This window comes from Aspergillus udagawae (assembly GCF_001078395.1).
Source record: "Aspergillus udagawae IFM 46973 DNA, scaffold_1, whole genome shotgun sequence".
Lineage (NCBI taxonomy): Eukaryota > Fungi > Ascomycota > Eurotiomycetes > Eurotiales > Aspergillaceae > Aspergillus > Aspergillus udagawae.
Window position 1 is genome coordinate 3,149,059 of NW_025091264.1, and position 26,556 is coordinate 3,175,614.

Here is a 26,556-nt window from a genome sequence, read left to right on the forward strand (position 1 = left end):
GGCCGGGGTCTTCCTTTGTGAAGTTATTCATGAAGCAATCTTACTACTAACTTTTGACATGGTCGAACCCTCGGCTCCACCAGTTTGGTCCGTTTCATGCCTATCCCACGGCTTTATGCACAAGGCGTATTCAATTCTCGGTCCGATAACCATCGTTTTTGAAGCGAAGTTTGAGCATAGGTGAACGCGATGCAAGCATTTAGATGGCGAGGGCTCTCTCACGGCGGTCATCTGTGCAAGGGCGTCCATGGCTTAGCTTAGCTTGTGGCATGGAAGGCATCTTGTAGACGTAGCAAAACCGGTTCGCAGGGGAAGGGGTAGGGGTAGGTAAGGGGAAAAAGTTGGATAGCTGGTAGTCAGAGCTACGGTGGGGGGCATCTTGTATACCACTCTTAGGCCTATTATCAAATAGCTTCAATAGAAGCTATTTACCGCAAAACAGTGAATAGGAGGCTGAATAGCATGCACTATTGCTTCCAGTTATACTAGCTTCCTGTGACCCTATTGATAGCTCTCTCTGAGCGTTGCATTAGCTTCGGACAGACTATTCTTCTATCTCTGAAGCTGGCAGAGAGCGCCTCGTCAGCTTCTCTTGCTTGTATATATATTCCCAACCAGAGTTGCATCGCGTCTGCAGAGTACTGATCCCAAAAGGACCTTCTTAGATCGGAAATGCATGGTCTATTTGGACACTCGAATTGAAGCCAAACAAGGCGCATAGTTATACATTAAGTCTCAAAGGGGACCAAGAAGAACGAGATCTATCGGTTGTCGTACAAGCAAAACACCAATTGAAAGAATAGCGGCCTTAGGCGATAAAGGTTGTCGCCGAAGTTAGTCAGCCAGTGGTAGCCAAGACTTGAGGTCCAACTGGAAACCATCAACAGCGGAGAGTATAGTCCCTTCTTGGAGTATTCTTTGAATCTTTGAAGCGACACTATGATGGCATTATTGTGATACCTACATCGAACCTCTGCCGATCTGGATAACTTGCAGTACGGTCTTGTTTCACACTGGAAAAGCTGCTCCCCCCGTGACCGCGGCGCACGCATCCCCTCCCTTCGAAGTCCTCATTCTCCAAACAGCACCTCATTCTGATCAGAAGTCAGTCACCGGCCTTTGTTTACAAGACACTCCTGCCAGTGTGATTCCTACAGCCTCTTGATACACCTCCTTCGAGCTCAATGCGGTGGTTCATCACTTGTCTCCTGCGCGATAGGTGATACGCACTCTCCCACTTGCGACTAGATGGAGATCTATGGCGTCCGGATATAATTCAGGTTTCTCCGCAACGTCGATCCAGCACCGTGACCTGGGTGATGGACGGTCGTATGCCAGCCAGGAAGATGCCTCCGCAAATGGCAGCTGGGCCGAGAACGCGTCAAGACCTGGGAGGAATGGTCGCTCACAGTCTGGAAACAGTGCAAGTATCCGCCCTCGGGGAGGTTCTGGAGGCTCTCTAGCACCTTCCCTCGGGGGTCCTGGTAGTTTCAGCTCGGAGCTTAAGAGCATGACTACATCGCGGAGTGTGACACCCAGACCCGATGGTACCTACAGGCGACGAGGAAGCAGCAACGTTGAGTTGGATGAATTGTCCAGCACCGAGGAGCGCCAGGCTGCGATTCGCGACAAGATCGCCAAAGAGATGAAGATCAAAACGGGAACCGAGAACATGCTGGAGGCACTTCTGGCCAAGGACCCGAAACATACCAAGGATCAACGGTTGAGGGTAGAATCCGAACTCAGCTCGTCCAATCGCAAGCTTGCGGAGCTACACCATGAGCTCGAGGAGGAATTACTACGTGCGCAGGCGCCGTCAACTCCTCCGCGGAATCGCTTTTCGATGTCTCTTTTTCGGGGTAGCCCCAGGCGGTCGCCCTCCCGGAACAACGACCTCACGCTTGACGATGATCGATTGGAAGAAGCCGAGGCGGAGATGGAGTCTCCTACTTACGTCCTCGCGGAAACATTACAGGCGCTGGAGATTGAAGGGATGGCGCCAGATTACTATGTCGAACGCGCCAACAGTCTGGTCGAACTCTTTAGGCGTCATCCAACCCTAAAATACGACCTTGCATGGTCCGTCTTCGGCTTGCGCGTTCAAGTCATGCTCTTAAGTGACAGCAAAGAAGTCGTAGCGGCTGGCTACCGTTTGACTCGATACGCCATAGCTGATAGAAAGTCACTTCAAATCATCCGGTCCCTGCACACAGATGAGCTGGTGATACTATCCCTAGTCAAGGAGAGCAAAGCTAGCATTGAGCGCGAACAGGCACTAAAGTTTGTCCGAGCTTTTCTGGATGTGAAAGACGGCGTTCACGAAATCTCGCGAGCTGTTGTGCGAACGATCGTCTCCATTGCTGAACATCATGAGGACCGTCTTCGAAACATATCTATTATGACCCTCGCTGAAATCTTGGTCAAGGATCCGGAGCTGATCGCCTATGCTGGAGGATTTGCAACTTTGCACGATGCTTTGGCAGAGGGAACTTTTGGCGCATCGGAAAGTCTGATTGCAAGCTTTCTGCATGTTCTCGATACGCCACACAGCAGAAAACACCTGCAAGGAGGATGCGAGCTCGAGGCCGTACTCGCACCATTTACTGACTCCCTTTCGGACTCAGTTCATAACGGACGATTGAAATCGTCTGCCAAAGCCATTTCCGCAATGCTTAAAACATGGCCGGGCTTGATAATTCTTGCAAGACATGAAGCCAAACCCCTTCAATCCCTCCTAGAATCGCTGCACTACCCAGATACACAGGCAAGAGATCTGATCATGGAACTACTCTTTGATGCCCTCCGAATCAAACCACCTTCGTGGTCATCTTCCTTTCTCGCAGGCCGCCGACTCACCACGTACGGCAGAGTTGCTAACCTCAGATCTGAGTCTGACGCAAAACCTGTCCGCGCATTTTACGACAGCAATGATGATAGGTTTGATTTAACGGCGCACTTTTCGACATTGATTCTCGCGACGCTGATTGATGCCGGACTTGCAGAGGTGTGCTTCTCATGAATCTTTCTCCTTCCGTACATACTCTAACCAGGAATAGTCTCTTTCAGATCTCATCGAGGAAGAAACAGATCAGTCACTCAGGCGGAAGGCTACACTGCTTCTGACAGAGGTTTTAAAGTTGGCACACCATTCCTTACCTCAACGTATCAGCGCAAAACTCCAGGTTCTTCCACATTTACTCCCACCAGCCGTCAAATTTGACGTTGAGAACCACGACGTGTGCAGCTCAACCATATATCAAATAGAGGGCATAAACCGAACTTTAGCTCGCTCGGTAGGCTTCTCCAATGGAGCAGGGCGTTATAACGTGGATGTGGACATCTCTGCATCGCTTCTGTCTGGCGACCAAGGCAAAGATCGACTGAGTCCCGCCATGGACGAGACACAATTCCGCAATGCGATATTGGAGACAAACGTGCTGAATACTGTCAACTACATTAAATGGAAATGGGACCTGATCCATCGTATTGTCGAAGGGCCTCTAACCAACCCGAAGAGACTAGACGAGGCCATAAAGGGCTCAAAGTTTATGAAACGGCTCATAGGATTCTATCGACCTTTCAAATACAGATTCTCTATGGTTCCCAACACCAAACCGAATCAGCGGTATATCCGGACTGGATGCGCGTTGATGCGCACTCTAGTCCAAGTCCCAGAGGGAACAAAATATCTGGCGGAGAACAAATTCTTAAGGCAGGTTGCTGAATGTCTCGCACAGGTGGACCGCATGAGCGGACTGACCTCCTCCTCGCCTCTCTTTTCGCAAGAGCAGATGGCTACCACGTTGAGCGGAGGATACTTTGCCATGTTAGGAACCCTAAGCGGCGACCCCAATGGCCTTGCCATGATGGAGCGATGGCACATGCTCAACATGTTCTACCATATCATTGAACTTCGGGATCGGGACGATCTAATTCAAACTCTTTTGGGTAACCTCGACTATAGTCAAGAAAGCCATTTGAGAGTTCTGCTGTCTAAAGCTCTCACTACTGGTTCTAAAGAGATCCGCATATTCGCGACGAAGCTGCTGCGGAAGTACGCAGTCGGAAATGTGCATCTTTCCGCTCAAGGGGGACTCGGTAGAGCGGACTGGGTCGTTAAGCTTTTGGTAACCCAGCTGTACGATCCTGATGTGTCTGTGTGCCAGGTGGCCGTCAAGATTCTTGAGGAAGCGTGCAACCAGCGAGACTACCTTGAGTATGTTGTCAAATGCCGACCTTCGCTCGATCACCTCGGTGAGATTGGGGCACCTTTACTTCTACGATTTTTGTCGACATCAGTTGGCTATCATTACTTGGACGGCCTCGACTACATTACGCAAGAAATGGACGATTGGTTCTTAGGCCGGAACGACGCCTACGTGGGTCTCGTGGAAGCTGCGCTTTCTAGAGCCTACGTTGACCAACCCCGCAGGGGGAGCTTTGCGCCTGAGGATTTCGTAGATTTGCAGGACATTGGAGTTGTACCGCCGCATTTCTACAGAGAACTTGCGAGGACGAAAGAGGGATGTCGACTTCTGGAACAATCGGGCCATTTTAGTGAATTCGCTTGGACTATTCGAGATTTTCGGTTGGACGAAGAAGACACCGAGGCGCTTCTCAAAGTCAAGGGCTGTCTCTGGGCCGTTGGCAACGTTGGCTCCATGGAATTGGGAGCACCGTTTCTCGAGACGGACATCGTTCAGCAGATTGTGAAGATTGCTGAAAGCGCTGAAGTCTTGACGATGCGGGGCACTGCTTTCTTTGTTCTTGGCTTGATCTCTCGCAGTCGACATGGCTTGAAAGTACTCCGGGAAGCTGGATGGGACTCCGCAGTCGACCAGAAAGGGGACTCAATTGGGCTGAGTTTGCCCACAGACTTCAAAAAGCTGTTCTTGGTAGGTAACTCATTAGCAGTCAAGGCTTCCAAGTTATACTGAACAGTGATCGCAGGTCGATTTCCCTTCTCATTCTCGGCCGGTCGAAGCCAAACGCTTGTCTCATGAAAGATTCAAGGCGGCCACGACCGATCTGGACCCTGCCAATCAGAAGATCTTGAAGCTAATAGTCGACATGGGCAATACAGTTCTATCCAAAAGAGCAGCCACAGATCTTCATAAGTAAGTCAATCTGATGCCTAAGACCACGGTTATCTCGATTAGAAATGAGGCTGACATATGTCAATCTGTAGCATTAAAGCGAAAGATCCGGATCGATTTCGCCAACCTCACCTATTCCGCAAGGCTCTCACTATCCTCGAGGGTCATCACTATCGACTACCGGCGCGACGCTTCGCCCTTGATCTGTTTGACAAGAGTGTAATGCGACGTATCGTGCTGGAAGAAGACTCTGACATTGATTCCGAGACAGCCTCATCGCAAGAATCCGATTGATGGACTGTTTTATGGCTGGACCACCCGTCTTGGGCCTTTGTAACGTTTTCCCTCATCATACGCAAAATCATCATCGATACATATCTCTACCCTCCCATTCCTCTCATTGAATGTGAATGACGACGATGGTTATGAACCACACTATTACATTCCTGATTTCAAGGTTAGGCATTTTATGCGAGATGCTTCGTTTTCTTCCTGCGTACCCCCTTCTGTCTTGGTATGGCGTTCAGGCATGTCCAGTCATGAGCAACGAAAGATATCACCATGTTATGTTCTCTTATACTCTCGTGACTCCGCCCGATCCCCACATCTGCTTGAGACCAGACTCCAGAACGACTGAGGAAAAGGCGTTCAACAGGCGGAGACTTGATCAACAGTTAAGGGCTCAGGGGTACTCTTGGCTTCAAGCTCTTCATCGGCTCACGAAGTGTCTCACAAGCAATTCTGTACATACAAATACACATTGCATCCTTTATGCAGCATATCCAGCATGAATGAGCTTACTACTGATACTTTTGCGATCGTGCTTCTGAAAGTCTTTCAGTGTAGTATGATGTAGCTTAGCTTTCGATCTCAGATTGGCTGGAACCAAAGAGTGAGTGGAGTGACTAAATCTCGGGATGGCCGAGGCCTTATGCCTCCGCAGTCCTTAGAACCCCAACATTGATCTCCTTTAACCTAGTCATCTATCACCTCGTGCCATCTGCTCCAGCAATTTATACTAAGATAGTGAAATATTCAGAACTACTTATACCGTAAATATTCGTCACACTCACTCATTGTGATCATAACCTGGCCCAGCACCGATGGAAAGTGACCGAGTGACCTCTTCTCCACACTCTCCACATGATGGAGATACCATTTCCGCCAGTGCCGCACCCACGATCCCCGACAGCTTCACGACCTCTCAGCCCATACTAGCGCATTCTCTCATACGTTTGATTCAATGCTCGCACTGTTTGCGGCCTCTCCGGTCGCCACTCAGGCTGCCATGTGGGAATACCTTCTGCCGAGTCTGTCTTCCCCCGCTTCATGAGCGGAGGGGAATCACGTATCCGGCGGACGCGGGACGGAAGCAAGGCTTCAGATGCTACTGGAGAGGGAAGCATAACTGTCATGGGGAGCATTGTGTGGGCGACTGTGGGGTCGATGTATTGTTGAGCAGGCTCGTGGATGTCTTTGATAACGTTCTCGCGCATACTGCGACGGCGTCAGATACGAGCAATGAGCGGGAGGGTGGGCTTCGGATGACCTGGAAGGGCCTTAAGAATCAGGAGCTAACTCTGAACTATGCGGATATTGGTCCCGATTTATTGAGCGGAATCTACAACTTGGTAAAGCAGGGACGGTTCGATTACGATGCGACGGAGATTATATACGAGAGAGCTCTCAAAGGCTGCTCTGGAGAGGTTGATCAGTCAAGTGCACTATTTGAGCGATTGAAAAATTCCATCCGGAATGAACTGGACTGTCAAGTCTGTTACTCGCTAATCACAGACCCGTTGACCACGCCCTGTGGCCACACGTTCTGCCGCGGCTGTGTTTCAACGGTCTTAGATCATAGTGATCTCTGTCCTATTTGCCGACGCAAATTGAACATGTCTTCGACCATCAATTCTGAGCCTGTCAACAAGAGGGTATACGACATTACACAGCTGTTTTTCCCGGACCAGATCAGTTCACAGAGGCAGAGTCTGGCTGAGGAGCGGTCTGATTCAGATGCTCTAACTGTTCTACCCTTGTTCGTCAATTCTCTATCATTTCCAACTATGCCGACTTTCTTGCATATCTTTGAGCCTCGCTACCGCCTCATGATACGAAGAGTCATGGAGAGTAGAGATCACAAGTTTGGAATGGTCCTGTATAATCGCTTAGGACGACCGCAAGGACAACTAGGAGCATCCCAATTCATGCAATATGGGACAGTCCTTAGGGTTGAGCGCTTTGAACCCCTTCCTGATGGCAGAAGCTTGGTTTTTGCCCAGGGGGTATCGCGTTTCAAGGTCATCAAATCTCGCATAGTGGATGGCTACCACGTTGGCCAAATACAGCGTGTTGACGATATTCCTATCGCAGAAGAGGAAAATTTGGAGTCCTTGGAGACGTCGACCATCTCCCGTCGTTCAACAGAAGCCCAGCCACTCCAACAGCCACTGGACTCCGTGTCAACGCAAGAACTGTTTCAGTTGGGACTGGACTTTGTACGAAAGCGGCGGGGCGAAGGAGCCAGATGGCTGCACCCACGCGTCTTGATGGCCTACGGAGATATACCTTCGGATCCAGCGCAGTTTCCCTGGTGGCTTGCCTGTGTTTTCCCAGTATCCGAAGAGGAAAAGTACGCGCTTCTGTCAACAACAAGCGTTAGGGAGCGGCTGAAGATCACCGCACAGTGGGCTAGAAGGGCGGAGGCCCGGGAGTGGTATGTTCTGAATTGTCCTTACCAGTTCTCAATCCTCCAGAAGACACTTTGTACTCACTTTGACACATTTTTGGTCAGGTCCACTCCACAATCGTTCGCCTCTCTCTTATGACTAGCCGTCCCACTTCTGGTCTTCGGTCTCATTCCCTTGGCTCTAGGTCCGATAACGTCGTCCACGTCAGTGCGTTCTGCAAGTGTTCTCACTTCTTTTTCGCCTTTCTCCTTGTCCGTTTCTGTGTCATTCGGTTCCGCCAGCCCTGCTACATATGAAAGCAACCAACGGAGGGCTGCGACTCAAGATGGTGAATCATATCTTTCACAAACAATACTTATTGGCATTTTCCTCGCCATCTTTCTCTTTCAGTTTGTCGCCAATTTCGGTCAGATAATGAGAATCAGACGAAGGGAAGCAGTAGATACTAGACCAAACATAGAGGAACAACCGGAGCCGCCAAGAGCTCCACAATGGCCACAGGACGATGATGAGAGAGAGGTTCATGCACAAACAGCAGATACTGAGTAGAGCCTCTGATGAAAACCCCTCGCCTGGATGTTCACGCAGGAGAAATGTTGAGGTTTCAACACATGCCACATTCTTCAATCGCTCTAATGGATGTGACGGTAACAAGAAGCAACCCCAGGCACAGCCTCACATCCAATCTCATTTCGCTGGAAATGGGCTTGTCTGACGATCATTAACGCAATCGTGCAGTCTGTGCCTAGCGGTCAGCTAGTGCAAAATCAGACGTCGTCATGATATGAGGCCTTTTAAGATAGTCGTTCCCCCGGTTTCTTACTCTTTCATATACTGTTCCATCAGCAGTTGGCAGGAATAACAGAACACTCATCATGAAATCAGATCAGCTATCGTGCCAATTTTCTTGACACTGGTTGTACAGAATACTGCAGATGAGAAATGGAGCATCCACAGTGAGGCGATGAGCTTTGTGGTTGGTGATAGTTGGATATGCAATCGGAGCAAGCAAGCGCCTTGCGTCCGCTCACCGGTTGTGCATTGCCGCCAATGGGAAGAGTTGACAGATCATAGGGATGGTGGAACTTGCTTTTCATTGATGCAAAGGCCTGCGAACCATTATGTACTTGACCTTGTCTTTTTTTGGAGATACCAGTTGGTCTGACTTGTCCAGCGCCACTAGACAGGGTGAGTCTGGGAAAAGGTAGTGTTGGGTCACACAGCGCATTTTCAACGTTTGAAAAGAGAGAGAACAACATAGCAGAATGATACTTAGATTTGGCCTACCTCTGAGTAAATCGATGAGCTCTGTATAGTACGTAGATAGCCGTGATGATAGGTAGTCTCGAGGTTAGCAACGGCCATTGATGGACTCATCTTGGACTGCTGTTTCATCAAAACAATCGCGGGAGTAAGTATGGCAACAGACTCAAGCTGTCTAAGCTGCCCGAGATAAGGGGGTATGGAGTGAACATGAAGAAAATCGAAGTATACTTTGAAAACGAACAAATGAGCAACTGCCTTGGTCATCTGGTCGATCGCTCCTGCAAAGCCAACGTGGGGTTATTGAATGATTGTGACATGCCTGTCCCCAGAGACGAGGAGATTATCTTCTTGTCTTTCCCTTTTATGCACCTTGTCTCTGCCTAAACTCTTTTCTACCTTCCTTTATCTCTGATTTGGCTGAAAGCATCTACTTATTAGTTGCCATTTTAAGTTCACTGGTGTGCTTCCTCCTCCTTCCTTCTCTTTACTTCGTCATCAACTAACTCTGATACTAGATACAATGTCTTCAATCACCTCGTATGGAGGACTCTATTCTAGGTCCTTTGCTCAGAAGTAAGCACTCATACTCCATTTTGTCATTCTCCTCTGCTATAGTTTCCATAAGAATCAGAAAGGGAAAATGATAGTTCTGATACTTCTGACAGAACTGAAGCTGTGAGTTCATCCTATCTTCTACGCGAGGTTACATGTCCCGGCTCATGCTCCGTGACTCTTGACCTAGCAAACTTTACCTCAAAATAGTATCAGCCTGCTCAGCGCAGATTATGTGACTATTCTGAAATCCGAATACCAGCAGCTGGTAAGCTACAGAGCCATCGTCCAACCGCTATTCAGCGCCTTTGCTAATGAATCTAGCTGCAAGCATCGAACCATCTCAGTGAGTCAACACATCCTACGCTGATTGCCGGATCATAAGGCCATATTGCAAGGCCATATACTCATCTGAGCACCATACAGAGAAGCTGAAAGACTCCCTTTTGGGCGGGGGTCTGTCTCAAGAAACTCTTGATGTAGGAATGCATGCCAAGTGGTCACAACCATGCACTTGCTGACCACTCTCTGTTTCAGATCTTGGTTTATGGTGCAGACTTTCCGTCTCAGCCCTCCGAAGTTGCTGGTGAGCTCCATGAACAGAAGACTTTCGATGAACTCGAGAATCATCCTGTTACTCAATTTAAGAGCTCCAATGATCGTGAAAATGCTGCTCATGAGATGGGTGAGATCTATGAGGAAGATACTGAAGATGATGGCATCGTCTCTCCAAACAGTGACGAAAAAGATGACTATGACGAGTCGAGAAGCGCAGATTCTGTTTCTTCTCCAGCAGCCCAACGCACGGTCTTCATTCGCGGCTTATCGGAACGGGCCACTCATCAAGATGTCGTTGATGCAGTGAGAGGTGGTGCTCTGCTGCATCTTTACCTTCGGCCTCGGGATCACGCCGCTTACGTCTCGTTTGTTGAACCAGCGGCCGCTGTCGAATTTCTGCAGCATGCAAAAACTCATGGCTGTCATGTTGCGGGGAAGCGCGTAGGAAAGCCCATCGAAGCCGTTGCACATGTACCTGTAACTAACCACTCCTCATCGTCATAGGTCGAGGTCTCATGGAATGACCGGCAATTCTACCTTCCCCCATACGTCGGATCGAAGATCAGGAATGGCGCAACTCGGAATCTAGTGATCTACAATGTGAATGCAAATATCACCGAGTCACTTATCCGGACAGACCTTGAGCATATCCACAACCTGATTGTGATCACTGTGAAATTCAAGCAAGGCAATGCATACATCTCCACGAACTCCGTTCACAATACATTATTTGCTCGGTCCTGCATGATGTCTCGAGGCACTTACAAGGGTATGCGCATTGGATTTTACCCTGATGAATGCGCAGGGCTACCGTCCAAGCTTCCCGCAGGCCCAAAAAGAGAAGTGCAACCACCTTCAAAGATGTCATTGTCAGCTTCAAATCGGTTTCAACTTCTTTCCCTTGATGGCTCCGGAGACGATGATGTTGAGAACCACGAGAGTCTACCTGGCGCATTGAGCAGCCAATGTTTGAACGGTGGCATAAACCTGGTGGAGAGTAGAGTCTCAGCCTAGCCAGTGGTGGCTGATCTGGCTTATTTATTTTGAAGAGAGATGCATGCTTAAATAGCCAAGGTGCGTCCATCTCTCTCTTGCGTTCCCCATTCATGATGTTGCCTTTTCATGCGACGATCTCGAATGTGACAAGGAATCCAAGATATCTTGACTGAGGGAAGTTGGTACGGCAGGTGAAGCTTCCTCCAATTGGTCTCGTGCGTATCTAGTGAATGCGGATGTGGAACTTTCTCAGTGATGCAGGGACGCGCAGCATTGTTTGAACAAGACCGCCTATTGTAGGCAGATGTCATCCATTGCCAGATGCTAAACGTCCATAGGACACGGCGTTTGTCGTGTCCTTCAGCATCCGATGCTTCTCTACATATGTATGTGACCGGAGGTTCCCGGCATATACTGCGACGCAATTTAAGTGCAATAATTTCTAGCAAATTGTAGAACTAGGTCATCAACGATCATAGGCAGAATGGTGTTGAATTTCCGCGTCTTGTAACGGTAGAAAGTCATCAAGACAACTGCACCTTTCCTGAGTCAGTCCTGGCCACAGTATATCCGAAAATTGCATTCCTTCTTTTGGTCCAGAACCATACAGATAGAAAGATGACCCAAACAGACAACGCAGGATAACCTCCGCAACGCTCATCTCTGTTTAAGGACAGATGGATGACAAACAAGAAAAATGGGTAATATTTCAGATTCCTGGCCTATACTAAATCCATCCGAGACAGAGCCAGTAACCCATTCCACTGCCACAACCAAATTCGAACCTTCTTCGATTGCCCAGTGGGATTGCACCATGATCTCCTCCCCAGTACACCATGATCTCTTCCCCAGTACACCATGAGAGAAACACAACACCATTCTGCGCTTTTTCGTGGCTTTTTGTTTGGCGGGGTCGTTTAACGGTAGGATTTCTGGTACCTGGCACGGGCACCGCGACCACCGAACTTCTTGGGCTCCGTACGACGGTTGTCGGCGACGAGCAGTGTGCGGTCGTACTGAACAAAAGCCTGCTTGAGCTGGTTCTTGGAGTGCTCATCGACGTACTTCTGGTAGTAGGCGACGATGGACTTGGCGATGGCCTGGCGGATGGCGTAGATCTGGGAGGTGTGACCACCACCGGAGACACGGACACGGATGTCGACACCGGCGAACTTGTCAGCGCCGACGATCAGGAGAGGCTCGTAGACCTATTTGCATTGTCGTCAGATTCTGTTTTTCCTTTTGTCCTCTTTCCTTCGCAAAACAATGCGACGCTATCGGTTGGGTTTTGTAGTCGTACCTTGAAGCGGAGGATCTCAGGCTGGACCAGGCCGAGAGGCTGGCCGTTGACCTTGATGAGACCCTTGCCTTGCTGTTGATAACACAATTCTCAGCATTTGTTCTGTTGTTTCCATGCGAATGCAAAAGCGAATCCCCGTTTTTGTCCTCCAAATCAACCCTTCTCTTTCAAGTTCCGGACATTCCATCTCGATAAATCACGCAGTTTTGCCAATTGGGGCGACATCATAGGGAAATGGGGAAAATTGCTCCTCATACCTTGCAGTGGGCGACAGCAGTGGCTATACAGATAATTCCCAGTCAGTAATCACGTTTTTCATCTCCGCGTTCTGTCCCATTGAAAAACTTACCCGTCTTCTTCTTGCCGAAGCATTGCACACTCGGGACGGAAGCCATGATATGTAGAATGGCCCTTGTCGGTGTCGAGAAGGAGTGTGCCGGAGGGTGGGTTCGAAGGGGGGTTGGAAAGTTGTCGTCGTCGCAGGGCTATATTTCTCGCGGCGTTTCGATTCGAGATGGGCAGAATCCGTGCGGACAAACTCGCTTAGTGCGCCGCGCTAGTGCCGTTCTAGGGCTTGTCGGGGGGCTGCGGTCACGTGAAGCTAGAGCCTGCGGGAGTTGGCGATGGAGTTTGGAGTTTGGACGTAGGGAAGCGGACTCAGCGGAGGTTTGCCGGAAGTTTGGAACACTTGGGATCAGAATTCCGGGGACTTCGTTATAATTCAGCCTTGATTGTTCAATCAATTGTTCTGATTTCGGCTTTTAACCACCTCTATCCTCGTTGAGGAGAGCAATTTAAGATGTCGCAAACTATCGGAAAGGTGCAGTAGCCCGCTCTGTTTTGCAGCTCCATTTCTGCCATATGGTTTAACATGTATACGTATAGACACGTCTAGCCTACTCTCGCACATGGCACTATGTCGACGTGGGTTCTGATCCGCGCTCCCTTGGCCGCCTGGCTTCCTCCATTGCCCTGTTCCTCATGGGCAAGCACAAGCCCATCTACGACCCTTCGACAGACTGCGGAGACTATGTCGTCGCGGTAGGCTGCAGTGACCTGCGGACTACGGGAAAGAAGCGCTTCCAGAAGAAGTACTACACGCACACCACACGGCCCGGTAGCCTACGGAGCATGACCATGGACCAGATGTTCGAGAAATGGGGCGGCGGTGAGGTCCTCCGGAGAGCTGTTCGGGGAATGTTGCCCAAGAACCGGCTTCGGGATAAGAGGTTGGCTCGTTTGAAGAGTGAGTCTTTTAGGATCTTTGCTATTTGATTGTACTCTTGCTGACTTGAACAGCCTTTGAGGGTCTGGCTCATCCCTACAAGGAGAATATCGTAAAGTTCGGCAACAAGTCGGTTATTGGCAATTTGCCGGAGGTGCAGCAGGCCTTCAAGAAGCCTGAGGCTGAGGCTGAGACCAAGCAGTCTGCGTGAACGGTGCTTGGTCAAGGGGGACGAAATCGAACATAAGCGAATTACTCTCCCGCTTGGATGCGGCGCCATCTGCTTCTGTAACTCTATATTTTCTGTGCTATTTTAGGGCCGATTTACTAGCGCATGGGTGGGAGTTTTGTGACTTATTGGTTTTTTTTTTTTTTCATTCTCAGGATTTCTCTATTCAATCGTTCCCAACAGTTTCCTTCTTTGAAGCGGGATTCAGTCGTCTACATGTCGATGCTTCTGTACTATACACAAGTGAAAGATGGATGATTGCTAGATGAAATACCCTATTCCCAGAGACTATGTACAGTTATGCCTTGGCTAACTCCCGTGACAAATCATGAAATGCAACCCTTTGACTGAGACGCTCTCACAGCTTAGATTTGGATGTGCGGCCCACCGTGCACTTGATCAATCCGTTGGGATTTGTCTGAGGCGCGTACACCTCCGCGTCCTTGCCGAGGTTCTTGAGGCCCTTGTGCCAACTGAGGTCTGCGGAAATACAAAGTTAGCAATGGAACTCAAGTCAGAGGAAGCATCTTTCAGTACTCACCAACTTCAAAGTAGTGCTTGTTCGGCAGAGAGTACTCGACAGTCTCGATAAAGGGTTCAGCCGCCAGGATCTGCTCGGACATCTTGTACATGGTAGCCTGCACACTGGCACTGTTGTCCTGGGCAAAAGTCTTGAGGGTGATCTCCCGAGCCGCAGACCAGGCGGCATCGAACTTGGGGATGTTCGCGCGGACCTCGCCGAGGTCGCTGAAGCGCTTCCACTGCCACGAGGCATCGACATCCGTGCTCAGGATACGATCCCAGGTCTCCTTGAGGGTGGTGTACTCATCGCGTACGAATCCGTGGAACTGCGAGCCAGTACTCTTGAGCACAGTGAGGCCAGAGATCGAGGACTTGATGTCGATGCCGGCGCCCTCGGCCACGTCCACCTGGACATTGCGGGTTTCCTCGCTGTCGCGGACGAAGGAGTGAGGGTGGGGCTTGCCGTCAATGTTCATGCGCGTCCAGCGGTGGGTGATGATGTGAGCGTGCGCGGCGTGGATGTGCTTGTATTTCTGGATGAAGTGGGTGCCCAGGATGGAGCCGAAGAGCTCGGGGGGAGTGACCGGGTGCTGCTTGGCGAGGATGTAGATGGTGTTCTTGATCGAGTCGGTAGCGACAATGACGCTGTTGTCGGCCTTGGTGTAGCTGTCGTAGATTCCCGATTAGTACTTTTGTCTGACTCTATGCTCTAACCTCCGACTCACGAAGTCTCAATCTCTCCCTCCAACAGTACACAGACGGTCATCTCCACCACCGTCTGCACACCGGTCTTCTCGTCCCGGTGGACCTTGCAGACGCGGACATTGTCCTTTCCATAGCGAGCAGCAGTAACAGGAGCCGACATTCTGATCAGTTAATGAGCTGAATAGCTGCAGTTGACGAGAGAGGAGTATGGTTGGAGGAGTTGGGGTAAATAGTCCTGCGGGGAAGCTCAGGAACGATAAGGGAAATCGGGGGGTAATGAGCAAGCCAAAGCCCACGATCTGACAATCCGGGTGAGGGAAGAAGGAAAGCTTGATATTTCAATGCAAGCAGGCGACACAGAGCTTTTAAATCCGGTCACGAAGGGACAACGCGAAAAAACCATCGCATGATGGTTGCTGGCGGTCCATTGTCGGCCACCTCCGAAAGCCGCGCAATTGGACGGCTACGGCCATCTCTCCTTACTGTCTCCCGCCGCCTGTCTTATCGCGCGGGCTTTGGCTTTCGGAGGTCCTGATGTCTGGTAGTTTTAAAGGCTGACGACTTCCCTGCAATCCATCTCATGACGCGATGAGTAGATGAAAATCTTTGAATGATGATGGTAGTCAGGATTCTCTTTAAACAATTGAGGTATACCTGCGGCGACTGTCCGCATGGAGCAAGATGCGAGCACTGGACAAAGGAACTGGGTTCTTGTCATGGACAACCCTAGTCCGCAATGATCGTATATTGCTCATAAACTGGTGGTCTTGAGATCTGGAGGACGAAAGCCCTGCTTTGCTTTCTCCGGAGTCAGACTGGACTGTGGAGTGATCACATAGAATGATAGTAAGGAATGCAGGGAAAACCCCCAGACATACCAACACGCTGATTGCCGGGATACCATGATTGTTGGCTATACATTGGCAGAGGTAGTCTCAGAATATCCGAGAAGCTTCGTGTTAGCTTGTGCGCAAGAAATCACGGCATTGATGTAGGTCAATGAGAGTTGAAGCAATTGTCGAGCGCAACTCATCATTCTAATTGGCTGTTCATCCATTGCTCCACTGCTCTTCTTTTGTTTGTCACCGTCACAATAAAATCTTGAATCATTGGCGAGAGCAGATGTCATCGGCTTTTCCAATATCATATCATTGGACTGGTTGGATCGAAAATGAGCTTGGGTTGCTGCTGAAAGTATATCTCTACGTGAATGCATCAAAGTCTGCAGTACTAGTTTCGATGGCGCCAGCTGAAGATTGACAAGCAAAGCGACAATACACACTCGTTCAGCTGCTACTTTCTGAACAGAATTCAAGCAGACGATGTTCTGCTCAAGCAGCAAAGGGCATAAACGCCCTCCCTGGCTTCTACAAATACGGTCGTCTACTGCGTTCATTATCGCCACTGTATGGACATCGTCATTTACAGTGAGTGGAGACATATAAGCTTGCATTGTTACTCGTCTGGTTGTTGACTGTCTGTTCCAGGATTATTTCTTATATGCAATGGTGAGCAGTTATGGAACTTGCGAGGACAATTGCTGATATCAGACATGGTAGATTGTTCCAGTGATGCCAACTGCGCTTGTCGATAGGGCAGGAGTTCCATACGATGAACGTATGTCGCGCAAAATGCTGCTTATCTTCAAACGATACTGCTGCTAACATGTCCCATGTCCAGGCGAATACTGGGTCAGTATACTCTTGATGTGTGAGGCAGCCGTCGCATTCATCTGCTGCCCCATCTTCGGGTACCTCGTCGACATCGCGCCCACCCGCCAGTTCCCCTACCTGTTCGGGCTCATCCTGCTCGGCGCCTCCATGGGGATGCTGACGGTCGCACATACCGTGTGGCTATTCATAGTTGCGCGCTTGATCCAGGGCGGTGCGACGGCCATGGTGGCCGTCGCGGGCCTGGCGCTCATGACCGACTCGGTCCCGTTCGATAATCCGGGCCAGACGATCGGGTATCTGGGCTCGTCGATTGCGCTGGGCTTCCTCCTTGGTCCGCTGCTTGGCGGACTAGTCTACAATGCTGCCGGCTACAATGCGGTATTTGCCATGGCGTTTGCGTTCATCGGCGTCGACTTGGTGATGAGAGTCGCCGTGATCGAGAAGAAGGTCGCTCGCGCGTGGTTGTCGGATTCGCCCGAGGAGAACCCAGGTGAGGAATACCCTCAGCGCTCATCAGAAACCTTGGAAACTCCAACGGGATGGAGGAACATTGCTCTGTTGGGCATAGCCAGCCAGCCACGGGTGATGATCTCCTCGTTCGCCCTGCTCGTCCAGGGCATCCTATACTCCGCCTTCGACTCGGTACGCTCCCTCATGGTTCTCAATCTGAACCAATCCCAGAAAATCATACTCACGCTCATCAAACCAACAGACAATCCCCGTCTTTGTCGAAGACAAATTCAACTGGAGCCCCTTCGGCGCAGGAATGGCCTTCCTCCCCTCAGCCATAACAGCGCTCTTCGAACCATACTTTGGTAAGCCATCCAGCCAGCCAGCCAAACACCCCTCAGCACACTCTAACCGGCAATCACAGGCTCCATCTCCGACCGCTACGGCGCCCGCCTCGTAACCTTCACCAGCTTCCTCCTCCTGTCCCCACCGCTCATCAGCCTCCGCTTCGTCGAATCCAACACAACCCCACACATCGTCCTCCTCCTTGTTCTCCTCACCCTCATCGGCCTCCTAATCAACGCCTGCGTGCCCGCCCTGTACGTAGAAACGCAGCAGGTCCTCGAAGAAATGGAGCGTGCGCGGCCGGGCATCTTCGGCAGACGAGGCGCCGTGGCCCAGGCGTTCGGCATCCAGACCATGTCCTCGTTTATGGGATTGTTCCTGGGTCCGCTTTGGGGTGGGTTCGTTGAGTATCGGTTTGGGTGGAAGACGATGGCGTGGACGCTTGGGTTGTTGGCCGCGGTGACGGCTGTGCCAATGCTTTGGCTGAGTAATGGGGCGCCGGGTGAGGCAGTTGACGGGACGCAGAGGGAGAGAGAGAGGTTGTTGCCCGGGGAGAGGAGGGAGGAGCCTGGTGGGAATGTTTGAGTGTGCACGTTTCCTATAACTTGTATTGTCCACTATGCGTGACTGTATTACCCGTAGGATTATGCGCTGACGTCGGCACGCCCTCGTACGGCCTTCAAGTCATATGCGTCATCTGCGTCCAGAACCGCAACCGCGAAAGAGAGTAAAACGTAAGGTCTGTATCAAACCTATGTGAGGTGTACAGTGATCAATTGTCATGATGTTCACTGTCCCGTATACATACAACAAAGTTATATCCTCATGTACAGACGGACCGATAGATATACCCTCAAGACAGCCAAAAGACAATGAGCAGAGTAATGATAGACAAGAAAGGAAATAATAGTGAAGACAGATGAAGCACTAATTCTTTTCCTTCACGAATCCCGTTCCCAGCCACCCCTTCCCATCGTAAGATGCAAACGCCTTCAACACCCAAATCAATGCCAATCACTCAAACGCCCATCCATAATAGAATTTTCGCAGTCATAAGGATCATCAGGGTGGATAAACTTGATCCGCAGATCAAAGGCTCAACTGATCAATGCTGCCGACTCGTCCATTTCCTCCCAATCGTCCACCACCTTTGGTCACCATTCCTAACCGGTAGAAGCGCTCCTCTCCTGCCGCCGTTCGACCGCCGATATACCACTTCTCCGGGCCAAGGGCATCCCGGAAGCCTCCCGATCCACTGGAACTGTCACTCCCTCGCCGTTGGCGGTCAGGACCGTCCGCGATGGGGATGGGATTTGACGAGGCAGGTGTAGGCGGGGAAGACGGACCTAGAGGGGTCGAGATGGAAGAAGCAGGGGATTCTGTACTCGAGGAAGTCTGATTCAGCGATGGTCGTGGGTGAGAATGAGGTCTAGCGTGTGAAGATGCGGCAGCCGCGGAGGAAGAGTGGTGATGATAGTGGTGGTTCGATGCCGCTTGTACGGCAGCAGAGGAGGATGCTTGCTCTGCTGAAGTGGTCGCATTTGAGCTGGCACCAGCTTTGGTGGCTATTGCTCGGGCCCCTTGAGAGATCTGAGCGGCAGAGAGTGAGGATGATGGACCTGCAGCGGACTGAGTGCCGGCTGTCGAGGCCTTGTACGTCGATTGTGCTCGAAACGCTGCCAGGAAGTTCGCCAGAAAAGGCCTGTTGGTTGACATGTTGGACATAATTTTGTTCGGCTTTGGAAGGCAACGGTCTGTAGCACTCGATTGGGAAAGACCCTAACGAGAAACGTATCCTGGATTCAAGCGGTCTCGTCCGCTCCGTAAAGGGCCAGAAAGCACCTTAAATCACGTATATTACTCGAATGAGGCGATGGGATGTTAGACTAGTAGTGGCGGTGGTTCATCGGCTTCCCAGTTTTGGCGGCGGCAACGGGAGGAAAAGGGAGAGAGAACAGATCTGGCAGATAAATGCCTCCAGATCGACTACTTAGTATTCAGCCTGTGCGGGGCGACTAGACGAACGAATCATTCGGAGGTCTGTGATACTTTGCTGTACAGAGTAGATAGAGGAGAAGTGCGTTCTGAGACGAAGGATGCCCTCAAGTCACTCCGAGGTTGGCCCGCTTGCCGCTGGACGAGCCAATCAACCGTTGCTGATATCGCCCCGAAGCAAAAGAGACTCGGCGGTGACGTCTTCACTCGCTTTAAGTACTCTTTGGGGTCCGTTAGTATGAGCACTACGCTGACAAGAAAGACACTTTAAAAATAAGATACTTAAGGAGTACTGACTTGATGATAATAGAGGCAGGAGCTGAAGAACGGATCGATCAGACTGAATGGCTCATTTGAGCGGCTTCGCAAAAAAAGTCATCACCCTGGAATAGGGAGTACTCGGGGGATCTAATACAGTGACGGAGGGGAACTGTGGGGTTAAACCGGCTTCTCTTCTTACGCAGAGGTACTTCGTACGTACTCAATATATCACGAGGGGAAACGGTAGAAAAATATCGATCATCTTATTTTAGACGGCGTGTAGATACCCTGCATACGATCTAAATCACCCGATGGATGAGATGAGGGGAAATCTAGACGAACGGCAGCTGCAGCTTGAGGAAGGGAAATATCGGAACCAGATGCGCATGTCCGCGCCGGGCAGAGGGAATCCAACAATGTTGCTTGCACATGTGCATCTCCCTCCAAGATTGACATTTGCTACGAGGCTGGATATGTCGTCTACAGTGTAAATTCAGGTCATGTAGAAATTTCGTAGTAACAGATTTTTTCCCATTTGCCCGTCTTTTGCAGGTTAATCGAACATCGACTGTCTATAAATCTATTTTCTTTTTTTTTTTTTTTCCATTCCTCCCTTTTTACCCCTCCCATGTCTTCCTGGTTCCCTCTTCTTTTTTTTGGTGTTCCCATTGCTCGTCTGTCCCATGTTGCCTTCGTCAAAAAGCAACATGCACAGGCGTTGTTTGCCTGCTCGTATCCGACTCGGTTGAATCGGTACACCACCGTGGTCGATTCAAACCGATCGGAAGACGGAAAGACGAACATGGCTCGAACACAGAGGAATGCACACCTTAGCACATAGCACGTATAAAACCATCTGACAGTTGACAAGAGATTCCAGTACTCAGAACAGAGAGACGGCGCGCTCGGTCGCCCTGGAACGCAACCACAACCTCCGATCGTATGAAAAATCTGACCCTCGAGAGACATATCATACTCTCTTTTTTGCTCAGACGAGAAGATGGCAAACAGAACAAAGGAGGGGGGAAGGGAAACAACACAACGAGAATGAAACCATAAAAGCACACGCACACGCACACAATGTAATAAACAAACAAAAACAGGAAGATAAAGAACACCACAAATGTCTCTTAAACCAAATCAAGCTCATATGTCCGAGCAGAGCGTACAGAATCTACTTACATGGTCGACAGGGAAATGAAATGCGGATTGAACGGCCGTAAGTGATGCAATCGGAACCCCAACAACTGTCCTTCTCCGCGCGCGTTCGGCGTCTGAAAGTACAAGGAGGTCATGCGAATCAAGACCTGAAGACGACGGCAACCTCCCCTTGAGGAATGTCGCGTCGATGAGATGAGGGAAGTGAACAACAACACAAAACACAATAACACATGCCCAAGTCTATTTGTGGACGCCGGATAAACCACACACCGATCCATCTGCCACTCGTAATGGAGTCGGAGAAAATCAAACCCGATTCAGAACCGCCGCAATACTGCGCTCGCCGTAGAAAAATGCTGACCGGAAGAAACCTTTTGTTTTGGAGCAGAAAATGAAATGACCGTTTGTCGTAGAAGCCTCGAAAATACACCTCGTATGAGTTTCCGGACGGTGAATCAGGCCCAGAGGAACACCTGAAGGAACAATATCCACAGGCTTCACTAGTAGTCGGGTCGCAACCATCCATTTCAGCCATTGACTATTGTCTGGCAGCTTGCACGGTGCCTGGATGAAAGAAAATTAGAAAGGTATTCTAAAACGTTGATTCGAACATCGCCACGGCGCGTTCTCTTTTTACTTACCATCGCCACTGAGAGTAGTCGAAGCCAAGTATAAACCGTTCATTCCACCTTCTTGAGGGCCAGCCGTCGTAGTGGTAGGGTAGAACTTTCGTTCCGTTTCAACCTGAGCTTGAATCGGCTCCTGGCCGGATGCCATGGACTGGGGGAACACCTGATTGATATAGCCATCGGACGCGCCGGGCTGGAACATGGAGGTCCAGTCAAGTCCACCAGCGTGATTCGGGTCGGGTCCAGGCATCATGGGACGCTTGGGATCAACGACTGGGGGTTTCGCCTGTTCAAGGGAAGGGCGGTCAACATTCAGCTGCTGGTTAGGTGCTTCAGTGCCAGGCTGCACAAGGTACGGGTTCTGCTTGGGAGTAGCCATCCAGGATGCTCTCTGATGAGCTTGTCCATGAGCGTAGGCGTCATCTGGCTGACCACGACTCAACCCATTGACAGACTGCATCGTAAAGCCTAGAGGCTGCTGGTCCGTGAAACCTGGTCGGCCTGCACCCAGACCGTTCCCGTTCACGGCACCCTCGCTGAAAGTCGTACCCGCGATGCCATTGGAAGGCGGGACGGTACTACTGACTTCCTCCTGCAAACTTTTTGCAGTATTTGCTGCAGCTTGAGCCTGAGACCTCTTCAAATGTGCCTGAGGATGCGACAAGTGAGTCGCCCCTGTGGGGTTACCGCGTCGGATGGAGCACTTCTGGAAATGGCGCTTCAGAATATCACTGCGAGAGAACGTGTCCTTGCAAAGAACACACATGTACGGGCGATCACCAGTGTCTGGAAGAAGGTGAAAATTTGATTAGTCAATGCCTGGTAATGATAATCGAAATGCAAATACTTACGTCTTAGCAAATGGCGCTTCAAGTGTTTAGCGTGAAGGTATGTCTTGTTGCAGTGAGGGCAAGGGAACTTTCCGTCCGCGTCCTTGGCCGGGATCGTCGTATTTTTGGCGGTACCATTGACACCATTGGTGACAGGAGTCGCGCGACCCGGAACGCTCGGAAGAATACCACGTCGGCCTTGGGATCCAACCACTTGAGTGCGTGGAGGCTCCTTTGCGCCATAAGGTCCAGTACCATTTGCGGCTGCCACAGGATCGGGGTTCATCCAAGGCGAAGCCTTGCCGTCGGGATAGCTGAAAGCGCCGGAAGGCATTCCATTGAAGTCGGGGCGGCGATCCCGTGGCGGAGCGGGCGCAATTGGTTGCGGATAAGTCTGCGCGCTCGAAGCCGGGGGTAGCACGCTATGAGGAGGAGGATAGTGCTGTGATTGTTGTGCCTGCGCTTGGTGATTGTGGTGGGAGAGGAAGGTTGATGGCGGCAAGCTACCCACGGTGGTATGAGGCATGATGGGTGCGGCGGACGACGCGTAAACATCATGCGTAGACGCAGGATACCTCGACAGGTCAGGCCGGTATGGCGGCTGACCCATGTAGGAATGAGGGGCAGGAGATTGACTGTGATGGGGCTGCAGCGGAGGAAGGGTGTGCGGCTGAGACACTGGGTACTGATGCTGCATGGTGTACTGAGGCATTGGCATGCTCGATATGGGCGTCGAGGAAAGGGGCGTGGAGCCTTGAGGAAGGCTGGTGGATGGGGGCCGTGAAGGGTGAGATCTGGGATCCATCATGAAGTGGACGAGGGGTCGGCGAAGACGCGAGAGGCGAGATAGGATAGGATTGAACTGGACAGAAGGTTCACAGTATCCCGGTCATCGATCGCAGACCAAGACAATCACTCTTCCCTGACGTTTTTGAACGGAAGGCGAAGCTCAGCAGATTACTGAAATCTTTTCAATGTCACCCAGCTTAAACTGGTGACAACGTTTCCTTTGCTTAGTTCTTTCTTCTTCACTTGTCCTTGCCAGTAACAGAAACTTTCCCTCCTGTAACGCGGAGAGAGCAGGGTAGGACAAGGTCGGTTGCGACAGAAAGGCGGTCCTTCACAACAATCGTAAGTAGCGACGAGGATCTGCTGGAGCAACAATGGATGTGTACAGGATCGAGTTCGACTCCACTGCAGAAGAAGAGTGTCAGGATTGAAGTCGAATGCTTAATCTGAATTCCCCACGGTCACCCACAAGAAAATCAAGTTGTGTGGGAACTTCTTTTTATCCGCACGTTGTCAGAAGAGTCAATGGTTCTGTATCCACCAGGGAAGCGGCGTGCAAGTGGGTCTAGCACAACCAGCAGTGCTAGAGTGGGCAGAATACTAGCCAAAATCTGCTTCGCGTCAATAGATGCGCGAGATGGGGACCAGGATCCTCGGATAGGGACGGTGTCTGATTCAACAACAACAGATGAAGGGCTGTAAAGAACAACGCGTATAGGTGCGGAGTTTAGGAGAGTGGAGGAGAGAGATGAAGGGGGAGGGAAAAAGAAAAAGTACAAGAGTTTGATAGAAAAATGACCAAGGGCAAAGGAAAAGGAAGAAGAGAAAAATTTTTAAGAAAACCAAAAAATAAAAATAAAATATAAAATAAAATAAAATAAAAAATAAAAAATGAGAGGGTGAAATAAAACCAATAAAATAAAAAATAAAATAAAAATGATAAAAATTCAAATACAGCACCAAGGTACGTACGGTGTTGCCGTCTGGTCAGTGGTCACGGGAATGGAGGGGGGGCGACGAACAACGGCGGCGTAAAGTATAAAAAAAGAAAAAGAGGAAGAGCGAAAAAGACGCGCGAGAAAATCAGAATGCAGAAAAAAGAACAGACAATTGAGCAGGGAGACTTACTAGGAGGAAATTGGTTGGCACCTTTCGGGGAGGAGAAAGCAAAAGGAATAGACGAATAGATAGTTAAGAGGAAGAAAAAGGACGAGAGATCAGATACTTTACATAGTAGATACATACCGACGAGGACGGGCGGTGGCCGATCATAACTAACTCTGGGAGGCAAAACGCGGAAAACGGTACAGAGCGCAAAACAACAGATATTATTCTGACAACGGGATGATTTACCATCATTTTACGATCAATTATTATTTCTATAATTATTGAAGACTGCAGAGGTCCAAACTGCCAACTTACTTCAGCAAGCATCTCAAATTTCTATACTCATCTATATCGCAGGGAGGTACGGAGTCCTGTACGTTGTAATAGTAGGTACCTAAGCAAGCACCCACCGTTTGGAACAGTTGTGTGCCGTTAACCTGATTCGCGCTTCGTCCGGTTCCCGATCATCCAGCATCCCAGGAGCCGAGCTTCGAGGGTTGTAAAGATAAAGAATGCCTGGGTTTCTACTGTACCAGATCATACAAATTTCTGATTTTTGGGGTCATTGAAAGTCGAATGCTCGCATACTGCCGACCTGTGATTCTGTGACATAAGTTTCCAGCACTTGGCACCGTACGTAGGTAGTTAGTCTATCATTCTTTTCGCTGCTAAAGTATGGAAACGGTCAAGCCTGCAAAATCATCCAATGAATTTCCTTACCAGCACAGGGAAAACGGCAAAATCGGCTCAGCACCTAATCAGATTTAATTCCGAACGTTGACCATCCGGAAAGCAGGAGGATGCAGAATTGAATTTAGTTGGCAGCGGCGGCAAGCAGGGGAAAATTATGATGGAATTATAATTGTTGTTTGGTTAGTGAGATTGTCATCACTACCCATGATACCTACCTACTGTACTCCGTAGTAATGATGAAATTTAAGTCTTTATATGATCCGGCTTCCAATAATTTTCACTCAAATGCTAATTATCCAAGTTCGTGCGATAATTCGATGTCGTAAATATGGTTGTTTACAGGAAGTGGTCGGGCGTGTTCCGAAGACAGTCATTGGGAAGTACCATGGTGGTACACTTGCCGCATATAGACACGTAAAAGATACTTGGCAGTGACTTGTTCACAGGTGACGTGCCAGGGTTCTTGAGAAGTCTGCCAGTCTTGAGCGAGAACGCAAGCGGCTGTGTGCTTTTTCTGTTCGGGCTAGAATTCGGCCTTTGATTTATCGCGCAATCAGACAACACCAGACGTCGACAGGCATCAGACATCATCCTGATTTCGGAACTCCAGTGCAGAAGTATATTCTACCGATATAGTCATAATCCACTTTGCTATGCAGCTGATTACCTACTCAACAAGAAATATATATTATCAAGGAGAATAATAGAATGAGGGGCTATACATTACCAACGTTGTAGCTTGGTAGATCGTAAAGTCGAAGGGGGGGCGGAGGGGGGCCGCGCGGAAAAGGAGGAAGCAAGCCATTCGCCCTACGCCATGCATGCTACCTTGCTGTGGGAGGCTGGAAAGAACTTAACCTATGGTCTATGCTGCTTTCAGGACAAGGATTATGATCCCATGCTGAACCCAGGTATCTAATGATTTAATAATAATTTATATGTATTATCTAGTCCACGACAGTGATATACGTGACCGTACTCCGAACTTACCAAGCACTGCTCCGATCGCGTTCAATTCGTTTCTCATCCTGAGCTTGTACCGAATACGGAGAATCAGCGACACAAAGTGGCTGATCAAAGTTATACGTGATTCTAATTAATTATCATTGCAGGCTTTCAGCGCTTCTGTTGTCCGATTATTGTTCCACAGCAGTCGTTGATATTATCAACCTTAAAGCTCAAGTGGAGGGACTCCAGCTCTTGCACCAGTTCTCCGCAATTGACAGTCCCGCCCTTCCAGATGTTCTTCAGGGGCTCAACGGGATCCTCAGGGCACATCCACATTGATTCCACATGCGAGGATGGTAGCTCGTAGTGGTAGAACCTTATCATAAATCATCACAGTTGTCGAAATGAGTGGAGTGGTACATGTTTGGATCCTAGATTCAGTGAACAAGATCATCCTGAATATGGGTCATAGCCCACCTACTCCATCTTATGGCATATTTAGATAAATGACAGCACGGGGTGACTTGCAAAATCAT

The 26,556-nt window shown here is 49.8% G+C and overlaps 9 protein-coding genes across 9 annotated transcripts; 5 read left to right on the forward strand and 4 right to left on the reverse strand.

The window, feature by feature from the left end:
• Positions 1–1,258: 1,258 nt before the first annotated feature.
• On the forward strand, positions 1,259–5,390 carry Aud_001018 (putative cytosolic regulator Pianissimo; the record flags this gene model as incomplete). Its single annotated transcript, XM_043286519.1, has 4 exons — positions 1,259–3,004; positions 3,057–4,895; positions 4,951–5,117; positions 5,189–5,390. The coding sequence occupies 4 exons, from the start codon at positions 1,259–1,261 to the stop codon at positions 5,388–5,390; spliced, it is 3,954 nt and encodes a 1,317-aa protein (XP_043142454.1).
• An 809-nt stretch (positions 5,391–6,199) lies between these two features.
• Aud_001019 (putative ATP-dependent protease (CrgA)) lies at positions 6,200–7,924 on the forward strand (the record flags this gene model as incomplete). The annotated part of the gene is made up of 2 exons (XM_043286520.1): positions 6,200–7,812; positions 7,891–7,924. The coding sequence occupies 2 exons, from the start codon at positions 6,200–6,202 to the stop codon at positions 7,922–7,924; spliced, it is 1,647 nt and encodes a 548-aa protein (XP_043142455.1).
• Positions 7,925–9,692: 1,768 nt separating this feature from the next.
• Positions 9,693–11,176, forward strand: Aud_001020 (RNA-binding protein; the record flags this gene model as incomplete). The annotated part of the gene is made up of 6 exons (XM_043286521.1): positions 9,693–9,698; positions 9,795–9,872; positions 9,929–9,950; positions 10,031–10,083; positions 10,142–10,603; positions 10,667–11,176. 6 exons carry the CDS (start codon positions 9,693–9,695, stop codon positions 11,174–11,176), a joined length of 1,131 nt encoding a protein of 376 aa, XP_043142456.1.
• Positions 11,177–12,075: 899 nt separating this feature from the next.
• Aud_001021 (40S ribosomal protein uS9) lies at positions 12,076–12,853 on the reverse strand (the record flags this gene model as incomplete). Its single annotated transcript, XM_043286522.1, has 4 exons — positions 12,076–12,366; positions 12,459–12,530; positions 12,716–12,738; positions 12,808–12,853. The coding sequence occupies 4 exons, from the start codon at positions 12,851–12,853 to the stop codon at positions 12,076–12,078; spliced, it is 432 nt and encodes a 143-aa protein (XP_043142457.1).
• A 404-nt stretch (positions 12,854–13,257) lies between these two features.
• On the forward strand, positions 13,258–13,894 carry Aud_001022 (mitochondrial 54S ribosomal protein uL13m; the record flags this gene model as incomplete). Its single annotated transcript, XM_043286523.1, has 3 exons — positions 13,258–13,278; positions 13,344–13,704; positions 13,758–13,894. 3 exons carry the CDS (start codon positions 13,258–13,260, stop codon positions 13,892–13,894), a joined length of 519 nt encoding a protein of 172 aa, XP_043142458.1.
• A 376-nt stretch (positions 13,895–14,270) lies between these two features.
• On the reverse strand, positions 14,271–15,299 carry Aud_001023 (urate oxidase; the record flags this gene model as incomplete). Its single annotated transcript, XM_043286524.1, has 3 exons — positions 14,271–14,392; positions 14,454–15,100; positions 15,160–15,299. The coding sequence occupies 3 exons, from the start codon at positions 15,297–15,299 to the stop codon at positions 14,271–14,273; spliced, it is 909 nt and encodes a 302-aa protein (XP_043142459.1).
• A 1,411-nt stretch (positions 15,300–16,710) lies between these two features.
• Positions 16,711–18,192, forward strand: Aud_001024 (uncharacterized protein; the record flags this gene model as incomplete). The annotated part of the gene is made up of 4 exons (XM_043286525.1): positions 16,711–16,756; positions 16,820–17,454; positions 17,525–17,627; positions 17,687–18,192. The coding sequence occupies 4 exons, from the start codon at positions 16,711–16,713 to the stop codon at positions 18,190–18,192; spliced, it is 1,290 nt and encodes a 429-aa protein (XP_043142460.1).
• A 504-nt stretch (positions 18,193–18,696) lies between these two features.
• On the reverse strand, positions 18,697–19,323 carry Aud_001025 (uncharacterized protein; the record flags this gene model as incomplete). Its single annotated transcript, XM_043286526.1, has 1 exon — positions 18,697–19,323. One exon carries the CDS (start codon positions 19,321–19,323, stop codon positions 18,697–18,699), a length of 627 nt encoding a protein of 208 aa, XP_043142461.1.
• A 2,239-nt stretch (positions 19,324–21,562) lies between these two features.
• On the reverse strand, positions 21,563–23,288 carry Aud_001026 (uncharacterized protein; the record flags this gene model as incomplete). Its single annotated transcript, XM_043286527.1, has 3 exons — positions 21,563–21,588; positions 21,666–22,439; positions 22,505–23,288. 3 exons carry the CDS (start codon positions 23,286–23,288, stop codon positions 21,563–21,565), a joined length of 1,584 nt encoding a protein of 527 aa, XP_043142462.1.
• Positions 23,289–26,556: the final 3,268 nt, after the last annotated feature.